Source organism: Dromaius novaehollandiae, chromosome 1 (genome assembly GCF_036370855.1).
Source record: "Dromaius novaehollandiae isolate bDroNov1 chromosome 1, bDroNov1.hap1, whole genome shotgun sequence".
In the NCBI taxonomy this organism is placed as follows: domain Eukaryota; kingdom Metazoa; phylum Chordata; class Aves; order Casuariiformes; family Dromaiidae; genus Dromaius; species Dromaius novaehollandiae.
The window spans coordinates 133,649,578-133,661,273 of record NC_088098.1 but is presented as its reverse complement, the minus strand read 5'-3'; the positions used below and the strand labels follow the sequence as shown (position 1 = coordinate 133,661,273).

General features: G+C 43.7%; 1 protein-coding gene and 1 long non-coding RNA gene across 8 annotated transcripts in view; one reads left to right on the top strand and one right to left on the bottom strand.

Annotated features, from left to right (window-relative positions):
• Nucleotides 1–730: 730 nt before the first annotated feature.
• LOC112995625 (uncharacterized) lies at nucleotides 731–4,341 on the bottom strand. 2 transcript variants are annotated; one of them, XR_003262213.2, is made up of 4 exons: nucleotides 4,142–4,341; nucleotides 1,468–2,043; nucleotides 1,277–1,346; nucleotides 731–1,114 (listed from the first exon to the last, which is right to left on the bottom strand). It is a non-coding gene; the product is annotated as an uncharacterized LOC112995625 (long non-coding RNA). The 2 variants fall into 2 exon arrangements; XR_003262212.2 differs by lacking the exon at nucleotides 4,142–4,341 and having other exon boundaries at nucleotides 1,468–3,969.
• Nucleotides 4,342–4,430: 89 nt separating this feature from the next.
• Nucleotides 4,431–11,696, top strand: part of CNKSR2 (connector enhancer of kinase suppressor of Ras 2) — a 223,382-nt gene continuing 216,116 nt past the window's right edge. For all 6 annotated transcript variants that reach the window (XM_026120684.2, XM_026120683.2, XM_026120682.2 and 3 more), the window contains exon 1: nucleotides 4,431–4,758. In XM_026120684.2, the coding sequence (XP_025976469.2) occupies nucleotides 4,695–4,758 (64 nt within the window). In that variant the 5' untranslated portion in view covers nucleotides 4,431–4,694. The remainder of the gene's footprint in view (nucleotides 4,759–11,696) is intronic.

The following is an 11,696-nucleotide window of genomic DNA, read 5'->3' as shown; positions in this document are numbered from 1 at the left end:
AAAACAGGTCAGTGGGGGTTTATGCTGATTTCTGTCTGCATCCTCAAATCCCAATGAAGTTGTGGCACAGGACCCCAGGCAATGGTGGATTTCTTCCTGCAGCACCTACACCTGATTCTCTGGAGTCCCCCTTCTCATGCTCATCTCCCTACCTGCTGTCTGCAGAGCCCAAAAAGTGCTTTTCAAAGATGGCTTGAAATCTAACTCTATCTAAGCCCTCTTGCTCCTCCAAATGTCTCCAACTTGCTCTGTCTCGGAGGCTTGCTGCCTGGTGCACCTCTTGTTCTGTCTCTCTGGGGAGTGCTGCTGCAGCTGCCACCACCAGCCTCCCTCCCTCCTCCTCTTCCTCTGCATGCCTATGGCCCCCTGGCACCACAACTATTTAGTATTATCCCCCACTGACATTCCCACTTCTCCTTGGACAACTCTTAACCCTGGCAGGAAGAGCAAACGTTGCATTTGGTAGAAATCAGCTCAGATAAGACTGTGAAGGCAAAAAGACTCTGGGGAAAAGTGGACAGATGGCACTCCTTCTCGGTAAGGAACAAATCCAGTGTCTTTATTCAAGGAGACTAGCAACTTGCTATACACCTTGTCCCAAAAGGTGGAATAAAATACTGTCTAATAATATGGGTACAGGATCCAAACCAGATACTTGCGGTGTCTGCTGAGAACTATGGATGGACAAGGTCAGTTCCTATCAAATAGTGAAAAAGACCCCCAAAATGTGTGCCTTGTAAAAATCAGAAATTTATTTCTTATCAAAACAAAAATAAGCTTTTTTGAATTGAAATAAATAATAGGTTTTTCAGCTTTCCTGTTGTTGGTTTTTTTATCCAAGTGGGCTTATTAGATCCCAGTGTTAATTACTGTTAGTTTTCCACTTGTTTTCACCATCCTTCCCCCAGAATGATTTGTTTTTATGGCCAGTGCCTGAAGGAGTATCTTTCAAAAGACAAATTCCTTTCCCTGAGTTCAGAGCAGGATTTCAACTTATCATTACTGAGCATTTGGCATGGTTTTTAAAGACCCTAGTAGAAGATCTGTGATGTTTCTTGGAAATCCAGGGGTATGCTCGTATCTATCACTTGTAGCCTCTGCAGAGTCTGGCTTCCTGTAAATAAAACCGATGCTTACTCTTACCTTTTGCTTTTTGTTGCTTCATTCCAGCTAGATAAAAACATAAAATGGAGATATAAAAAAGAGAATAATTTTTGTTCTCTTCATAAAAACTGAGGGTGTGTAAAGGTTTGTTTATCATGGGTGCTCAACATACCAGTACTGGAGCCTGGATCTAATTCTGCCATCGTTATTCAGGCTGAGTAGCATTCTGCCCGGGAGCTGTCCTATTAATTAAATAGCCACAAAAAGCATATTAACACTCTTCGGACAATTTGTATTGCAGTAGCAACCATGACTGCCAGTCATTTAGCAGGACTCTAGGGAGTTTTGGTTTTGGCGATGTACCATTGCCAAACACGAGGGCAGCCCCTTCTCCTGTGAGCTCGCAGGCTGGTCCAGGAATTGCTGCGTGCCCAAACTTGCTCCTTGAGGCTGGCACCTGTCCATGTCCATGGATGTGTGGAGAACTAAGGTGAAAGTAAAAAAGTCTTCTGGGTTCAGGCTTGTACTTCAGGTTTAAACTCGTTCTTTTGATTTTTCTTTGAATACTGGATTTTACTATGTATCTACTTTTACATTTACTACATAATAAATGGAGAGTTATCTAATAGAGACATATAAGTAAATATATATTTAGAATTTTAAAAAACCACAGAGTAATTTTTAATGCATTATATGCACCCGAGTAATTATAAAACATGAGTTAGGCCATAATTTTGCCATTCAGCGTCTGTGCAGAAGCCTGTCCCATATGCTTTACATAAAAGGCTTGACTCATGCAGGTGCGACTGCAAGACGAGGGCCACTAAACAGAAAGATGAAAACATCTGAAAGACATTGGTTAAGGCATTTTGGCTGAGACACTTTAGTTTAAGAAGGTCAGCACTAAAAGTCATTCAGCTCTTCTTTTGGCTTCTTACCCTAGAAAGAGAAAACAATAATAAAATCAGGCAGCAATAAATTTAGAGCAAATTTAAGAAAATGCTTTTATGTAGCACATGTCCTAACTATAGAATTCATTTCTGTAATAGGTCATCAAGTTAAATGCTATGGCTGGATAATTTTATGATTGCTCATAATGGGCCAAAGCCTCCTCACTTTAGCCAAGCCAACACTCATCAACGAGATTGAAATAAGAATATTTGCATGAGTAAAATTGTGGGATATAGCACAGTATTTATGTGAGTGCTACGCTCAATGAAAATAACAATAAAGGTAATTAGATACCATGCTTCAACACATCAGCTGTTTACTGAAGTAAGGCAGTAAGCTTCCTTTTACTGTTCCACAATTTGTTAGAAGGACTATAAAGGGGCTTTAAAGTAATAGATACTGACCACTGCTAAAATAGTGAACTACAGATGTTTTATTCAGAAACTAGCTCTAGGTACAAATTACTCTGGAAAACTATAGGAATTGTAGTGTATTCTGTAATTATGAACTGTAAGACTTTATATGACTTTATACATATGTATTGAGAACTTATTTCCCCTCTCCTCACCCATGAAGAACTTTTCAACACAACGAGAATGGCTTTATAAATTATATACCAGCTTTCAGTCTGATCTTTGCTATTTATTTCTAAGCCTTTCAAAATACTAGTTTCTAATTAAAATTATGACACACTTTTTCAACAACCCCAAGTATAAGGATCCTTCATACCTTTCAAACCTTTCATAAGGAAAAAAAAAAGTCAACCTTAATTTGCAAGTGACGTTTATTGTTGCAGTGGCTTTAGGTAATGCAGCCTCCTTAGAAGTGAACTGCATAGTTGGTGCGCTGGCACAAAATATGGCACAAATGACACATGTCCAGAGACAAATCCTAGGAGAGTTACAGCGCTGAAGTCCCTCTTCTCATGAAAAAGAAGTTTCTATTTCTGATAAACTACAAATAAAACCTTGAAAGTGAGGGTCAAGTGTTAATAACGCTGCTGCAGGTGACAGCAGGGACAGTCTTCCCAGGTCTCTAGGGACGGGTGTTGCCAACTCTGTGATGCATCACAGCCCTCGTTGATAGTACTGCATTCCCACACGCCAAACGGGAGAGCCTGTGTCGTTACCCGTGCCACCAGTGTTGCCGCTTCAGGGTTGAGGGAAGCCTCTTTTTTTCTCACTTACAGATATTAAATGTCAGCGTCAGCAGCTGGCGTTGTGCAGCCGACACAGTCAGAGGGAACATCTATACGGCCTCTCCGCCTTGGCAGGGAAAGCCGAGGGAATGCAAATGCGAGCGAAACCCCGCATCGGCCAAATTAGAAGCAGGAAAACACCCTTTAGCAGTATTTATCCTCAGACTGGAGCTCGGGGAGGGCTGCCACCTCCTCAGAGCAGTGAATCCTAGAAGGGGGGCCTGAGAAACCACCTGCTCCTCACCCCAGGAGGAGCGCCTCTGCAGCCGGCAGCGAGCCCTAGGGATGGATGCTGCGGCATCGGGAATCGCCCCCCGGCCAAACCCTTCCTCCCTGAGGACAGCGCAGGCTGGAGGTATGCGCCAAGGAGGAGATCCTCGATGTCCTGCTCCCCGACAGCTGCCATACCTTGGAGGTGCGACTCGGGGGACAGGTAGAGGGGCTTTACATGGTGCCCTCTCCCTGCCGGGACTGCTGGATTCCTGCCCTGATTCTGCCAATTTTTTTCAGTCTTCCTTACCTTGTCGTTCCCGTTACCCAGCCTGGGAGAGGCAGGCAAGACAGCAGCCCCAGGCCGAGGCCTCCGTCCTGGGTGCCTGCCATCCCGTCCGCCTCCCTGAGACACCGGCGGGACCGACCATCACAGGCCTTTCACACTCGGGCTTTTCTCCAAAAAACTGCCTTTCCAGCCCACTCGGAGGGAAACAATAAAAATAACCACCCCCCCCCCCCCGCCCAGCAGCACAACCCCGTTGGCTTCGCCCCCCGCCCGCAGCCCCCCAGTGTCCCCCGCGCGGGGCCGCCGCCGAGCGCCGCCGCCAGCAGCAGCAAGTGCTCGGCGCTGCCGCCGCCGCCGCGGCCCCTGCACCCCCACCCCGCGGCAGGCACCTTGCGACTCATCCCGCCTCCCCTTCCCCCGCTCCGGGCGGCCTTCGGGTGTCGCTTTCCATTGCACTTGGAGATATTTTCGGGTGGCAGGAGCCGCCTCGTCATTTCCGCCAGGAGAAAAAACCACACGCGCGGCAGCCGCGGCCGCGGAGACGCGCGGGAGCCGCCGGGCTGCGTCGAGCCGCCGCCGGGACCTGCCGCCGCGGCCGGGAGCCGCCGCCGCCGCCCGTGGCTCCGCTCTGCGGGGGCGGGAGGCGTCGGAGCGTGCAGCCGCCTCCTCCCCCCTTCCTCCTCCTCCTCCTCCTCCTCCTCCTCCTCCCCTCCGAGCCGGCAACATGAACTGAAATCCCCAGAGACGCACAGAGGCGGCGAGCGAGCGGCGCGGAGCGGCGGCAGACGGGGATTTCGCGGCTTTCGCCTCCCCTCGGCCGACGGGCTCGGGCGGCGGGGCAGCGCGGAAGCCTCGCGGTTCGGCGCAGAGCGGCCCCGCGGCGCCCCGGCCGCGGCTCGGCACAGCACCGCCCGGCCCCCCGCGCCGCGCCGCGCAGCCCCCATGGCCCTCATTATGGAGCCCGTGAGCAAGTGGTCGCCGAGCCAGGTCGTCGACTGGATGAAAGGTGAGCGGGCTGCGCCGTGCCCCTCCCGCATCTCCCCTCCGCAGGTGCGGAGAGCTCCGCGCCCCCCCCCCCGGCACCTCCATCTCCCCGCGCATTTTGTCTGGGGCGCGCTTTTTTGGGGGAGGCCGTCGGGTCCGCACCGCCGCGGCGAGGGGAGCAGCGCCCGGCGCAGCCTGTGCGGGGCCGGCGCCCCCCGTCCGCCCGCGGGCGCGGAGCGGGGCGCGGCTGACGACCCCCGACGGCCGGAGGGGCCGGGGGGAGCTGCGGGGCAGGGGCGTCGCCGGGGCGGGCGGCGGCCGCGGTGTGGGAGCGGGGCCGGTTTCCCCCCAAAAGCGAGGGAGCGCGACGACACGCAGAATAAAAGTTTACCGCCTCCGTGCGCGGCTGGGGAGAGCGGAGGGCGCCGGTCTGGGCGCGCTTCGCCGTGCGTGGGCGGCGGTGCGCAGCCGGCCGCGGCGCCCGGCGGAGGTGTGGCCCGGGCCGGGGCGGGCCGGGCCGGAGCCTTGGGGCGCCCGGAGCCCGGCAGCCGGGGCCCTGCCGTGAAACGAGCCCCTTGGGCCAGATGCTCCTGCAGCAGCTCCTTTGCCTCTGCTGAAGGCGCCTAGGGACGGCGAGGCTCCGGTCCTGAAATCGTGCGGGTCATCACTTAGCGAGCCGTTATTTGTATTAAACTGGAAGCGTGTGTTGGACTGGCGTTTATTGATGCTGCTCCTCCGGGTTCCTCACCTGTCCTCCTCTCCCTCCCCCAGAACAAAGCCCGATGAGAATAAAATTTAGACTTTTGGGAATATTTTCGTCTTATTCTACAGACAAAGACGTGGCTTTGAAACTGCAATTTTAAAAGATTTTTTTTTTATTACCTCTAATCTAGGCTGCAGCTGTGTTTTGCATAAATCACTGCCTAGTATTATATATCTTTTTATAAAGATAGAATGACGGGATGGATACAACTTTTGAACAACTGCTACATTGTGGGAGTTCTTTACAGCATGCTGCATGCCACTAATGTGACAGTTTCATCATCCTTAAAATTTCAGGCATATAGCATATGTTTTCAGTTATTCCATCCTGGCATTTATAGCCATCGAGTTATAATTATGTTCGGTAACATATAGAGTTTTTCTGCTTCTGAAGCACTCTCAATCCATAGAATTTAAAAAAAAAGCAATGGTTCATCTTCTAAGAAATTGGCAAATATTAAATAAAAAACTACAGATGATCAGTATTAAAAGCAAGCCGCCTTCAATGTTAGAATGTTTTATTATAGCTATTTAGCTTTTAACATTTTTACTTCTAAAAAAAGATTGTGTAGGAGTTACTTCAAATCGATGTCTGAGATACCTCCCCCATATTTCGGGAGTGCAGAAAACTAATGAATTTGCAGATACTGCATTTTTAAAACCCTTCAAAAACGTAATAAATCAAGTATTTTTCATAAAAGACAACTGAAATATGTTACGTATTCTCTTTGATGTGTTGCATCAATATAAAACCAATTATTTAAAAATGACAGGCTCGCTAGATAAAATACATTGTTAAAATTATGAGGCTGTTTAACTCTTTGTAATTGGAAACCTGTAGATCCACATACCTGTAGATCTGTTTTTAAAAATAATTATCTGAACTTTAGGAAAAATAAATTATTGCAATCACTTCTAAATTTTTGGTTACAAAGCTTGCTTTCAAATGTTTAAACTGTCTATTTTGGTGAGAATGCTCAATTGCTTCTCTGAACTACTTCCATTTTTACTGAGCAAACAAATATATATTGTTTCAAGCTTTCATTTCTTCATTTTATATTCCGAATTGCAGATGAAGCTTCATTTAGAATGACAGGCGAAGAGCTAAAGCACCTGCTTTTGACTAGAACTGTTCAAGGAGAAACATCTAGATATAGCTTCAGAAGCTGAGCCTAGAAATTAGTAAGATCAGCAGTGGTGCACAGGTCTTGTTCTACCTGAAGGATAATAACTTGCAAAGTTTGGAAGGAAGGGCTGTAGTGGATAGGGGCAACTTTATTTTCCTTGCTTATTGTTCAAAGTATTGCAGAACATTGATCTTGAAATCCATGCAAAAAGAAGGCTCTTCCGCGGCTTTAAACCCACTATTTCCCCAAAACTACATTACAGAAAGTCTCAAAATAGCTGGTGTGTTTTAAATTTTAAGATGTATCCAAGAGGGGTAAATGAGTAAAACATGAATATATCTTTCTCATGAGAACTTTGGGGTGAGTGCATGAGTGGTCTTGGCATTGATGGCAGTCAATCCTCATTTGCATAAATTACATTAAACTGCTAGAATATTTTGCTGAGTTACTGGGGTTATTTTACTGATTTTTAAATGCTGAGCTTGGTTTTAACCTCTTATTTTAAATAAGTGCTATATTATGTAATACGTCTGTTAAGAGTAGCTCTTTAAAGGCATTTTTCAGAACAAATGTCAATGTTTAAAGCAAAGTCTTTTTTGAAAGAGGAAAATCCTACTGTTTAACATTGTTTACAGTTATCTGAAAGTAAGGGGAAATGAAACACTTTAGATTTTATTGCTCTCACTGTTTTTGTGATGGTCTTGCTGGTATGACCTGAACATTTGCAATAAAAGGCCCTGTCTGGAATTCTTTATTTAGGCGAAAGAGCCATTACATCAGTGGCATTTTGTTCCACGCAATGATAAAGCATTGGGCCTAATATTAGAGATGTGAGGAACGAAGATGGGAAAAGCTTTCCAACTTGAAAATGTTATCTAAAAGTGCCGAGCTGCCAGTTGGATGACTGGTTAAGGAGCAGGCTCAAGACCCATGGGTATTCGTTGAGTAAATAGAGTCTCTCAAATAGACTTTCATTTTTTAGTTGCTTAATATACACAGTTGGTCTATGAATCCTTTAATGGTGCATGGACTCTTAACTCTGCTCGTATACAGAGATGTACATGGAATTGATTTGGAAAATAAGTGTCTGTCTAAATTTTTATCTATGAAAATCTATACAATAAGAAGTTCTGGACTAAAGTATCCAACGTTAATCAAAAAATTATAATTGAAAATGATAAAAAACCCCTAGAGCCTGTGTCAGCAGATGAATTTTTGTGTATTTTAAAGTGAACCCACCTACAGTGAATTAACTGTCATAGAGCTGAAAAATAAGGCATTGGATTAGCTCTTCTCTCCCACGGGACTGCATATTGTATGTGGAGGATAAAATGAAAATTGAGGTGGATTCAAACTGTGTATTATTTTGCTTTTTGTATATTTAGCACTAATTTTAAAGGCCCTGCATGGATCAGTGAGCTGAAACTATGTCAATCAACTCCTCTGCCTTTCCTTTTGAGGACATATGTGGATTCTACTGCAGTGCTGTAAGGTGTTGACATGTTGCATAGGCAATCACCGTCGAACGTCATGGCTTTTGCTGTCTTCTGTAGGGAACATGTCAGATATGTCTCACATTTCTGAGGTCCTCAGAAAACTCAAAGGCAAGACGCACAATTAAAAATGTCCTGGTGTTTGGAAAGTAGTTGAGTCTTGTATTTTTAACTTTTTTTTTGAGTTATTTATAAGGGCTGCAGTTTGAGAAGGGCTTGATACTTTTAACAATATCCTAGTTTTAGTTCAATGCCATTCTCACAACGGCAGAGTCTGCTAAAAAATGTAGTCCACCTGGAAAAATCTAAATTACCTTGTCTAATGAAGCTTAAATATTTTTCTTCCGTTTGCCAAATGACACTTCATAGAGTGAATGTTTAACGGCTGTGATGGCAGTCATTGAAGAAGCTGAAATCTGAGGCATGGAATTGCTCTAAAGGCTTCTAATGCTAAGGAGTGTGGGCTTTTTATCTATCTAAAGCATGTTTATGAGCATTTAGAAGGATATATATATTTAGAAGGACTGGGAGAAGAGAATGTGCTAGCAAATTGAAAGCAGAGTGGGAAAGCTCCCCGTTTAGCTGATTTAATATTGCATGGATGTAAAAACTGAGTTTGTGTCTATACATCATGTACAGAGATTCATGTGCGTTTTCAGAACAATATATGTTTGCACTGGTGTCACCATTGGCTGCTGACAACTATGCTCGAGTTACTGTAACTGGCATTACATGTTCTTTGAGAAAATGGAAGTGTTTGTGGCAATGCTCTGAAATGAAAGGCTCTAACACTTTATAATAAAAAATGACATGTTGTTATGGGGACTCTTTTACACTTGCTTCTCCTTGTGCAGAGCCCTGTGACTTCGGTGGCAGTATGTAGATCCCTCTGGAGCTCCTGAACTATCAGGTAGCAACAGGGAAGCTCATCAGCGAAGGCACCAAACCCTCTGCAGGTCTGGGATCTAGCTTGATGGATTTGGGTAAACAACAGTGAGAATGACTGTATTCAGGGTCACTATCAGACCTACTTGCAAAACTCATTTTTTTGCCTTGTTTTTCTCTAAATGTCTGTTATGTATAGACTTCAGAAGAGAATTTTTTCTAGGATGGACTGTAGCGCCACAAAAGCGTATGAGCATCTGACTTATAGGGAGGAGGTGCGCTTGCACATATGCGTATGCCTCACTTTGGGTTTTCACATTTACCTTTCTTCTCAATTTTCAATAATTTATTGAGTTAAGATGCTCTCTTATGCTACTTTTCTTCTCCTTCTTTTTTTTGTGGGGGTAGCTGCCTTAATAAATGTGAGATTTAGAAATAATGTGCAAATGACCAAGTTGTCTCTAGGAAACAAAAGCTGGATATTTAATAAGTACTAAAAATACTTCTGTTCCAAAACTTTTGTTCCTTGTGAAGGTTGTGTAGATGGCTCGTGAGCTGCAGAGTAGTCATCAACTTGACTAGTCATTGCTAAGTGCCACGTATGCAGTAGATTGGGTGTTTTACGTTTTGTCAGCACTAAAACAGGGATTTTTCCAAGAAAAGTAAACTGAAATTCTATGCTATCAGAAGGTACATATAGTACTCTGTTAGCCTATAAGTGATGCTATTAAACTGAGTTATGACTCTTATTGTAATACCTAGCAAGAAAAAGCTGTGGGTAAAAAAATATGAAATAAAGCCATATTTTGGGCTTAACTATGGTGAACTCCTGAAATCTTTTTCATGTATAGCTCGTTATTATTCCACTTGTAACAGAGCAATAGGAATTTCAGTAAGACATGTTGGGAGTCTTTTTGGAGGGGGGAGTTCATACAAAGACTGATAGTCAAGAGTCAAAGTGTACTATTCCAAACTTTTGTTTTAAAGACTCCAGTTGTAAAACCATAGTGTAAGCACCACTGTAAGACATCTCTTTTCAGCTTATTTATTTTTTCTGTGCATCTCTCTCACTTTTTGTGTACCTGTATGACATCAGGAATTTTAATAGTATCGATAGCTGCCCCATCAGTTACAGTTATCTGTTTTGGAGCATCTCGGTTCCTGATTAAATACTTTGGTAGCATTGCTTGTCAGCAGAGAATAAAACTAAAATTGAAACTCAGATGTGACAATGCCTAAACAACCCTGGTGTTGCCATGGCAAAGGCAATGTTACATAAGCAGTCACTATGCAAATAAGTCATACAGTCAAATTTTAAACATAGCATGAAAATTCATTCCTAAATTAATAATCTTTCAGGGAGGGAGCTTTCCCTGATGAGGTGGCCTCACCAAAATTAACATGCTAGTTGCGAAGCTCTTTTAACGCTGCCCCTTTACACCTTTATTTTGTTTGAACATATTGTTCTGTTTCTGAAACATCTGTTAGTTTAAATATGGCCTCACAATATGTTTTCTCAAGTGTTTTTTTTGCAACACTTCAGTGAAGTTCCATATTCTGATCTTATTCAGATTTATTTGCACACTGCAATATTAAACCAAGCAATTTACAAATGTCTTTTCTGGTTAGTGGTTGTCAAGAATTTTTTTGCAGGGTGGAGATATAAACCAGATCACTTTTCAGATGAGAGTTTTGAAATATATATATATGTATTTTTAGAATCTTTGCTGCTAGTTGTCTTTTAGTGCTCTGATAATAAACTAGGCACTTTTATTTTGTAAAATCCAAATTGACAAATGGTCCAGCCTTTCTGTCTGATCCTCAGAAGTCTAGATAACTATTTAATCTCAGTAAAGTTAGTATAGGATTTGATTGTATTGTATTTCTCTGAGTCAAGTAGTAGTATTTGTTACTGATTTCAAAAGGATTAGGACAAAGTTGTTTCACAGAAAATTGTTCATGCTTGCATTCAAAGGTATGCAACTAAGAGAAAGTTTGTTCTTCAGATTTCTGTTCTATATAGTTGCTGTTTCTTTTGCAAGAGGTTACCACTTCTTAATTAAGTCATAGGATAACCATGTTGATGATCACCATTAGCAAACGCTTATCCTTTAGCAAGATAACCTAGTTTTAGAATTCTAGGTCCAAATAAAACAAAATTATGCTAATATCACACTTATTGCTTAAATAATTTATTTAATGAAGCATAGTGCAGTTCAGAAGCTGAATAGTTATCAAGACAAATGCTGTAGAATAAGGATTCCCAAATACCTTATTAAAAAAAAATTACCATTCTGGAAGGTCTGTATAGTGAAACTATGAAATATCACAGTTTCTTCATTCTTCTCTTCCATCTTTTCAGATGCATCTACTTTTTCTAAAAAGTTGAAGTATGGAGATGGAGATCAGTTGTATTTTTCAAAAAGAAAATGTTTTAGGGGCCCTACCTTTAGCCCATGAGGTACTCAAAATATAGAGGAAAGCAACTGCCACACAAACCTAATTGCAGCACTCTGCAGGGAGTCTAACTTCTGTGGTTGTGGGACAGCTGGACCGAGCAGGACACTTGCTTTGAGATTTGAAATAGCTGACTGTCCAGCAGCAAGGCTCTGCTCCTCCTGGTAATGCTCTTTTCCTGCAAGCAAAGGATGAGGCACTGGAAGACACCAGTGATCTGTTGCACCCATGACCTG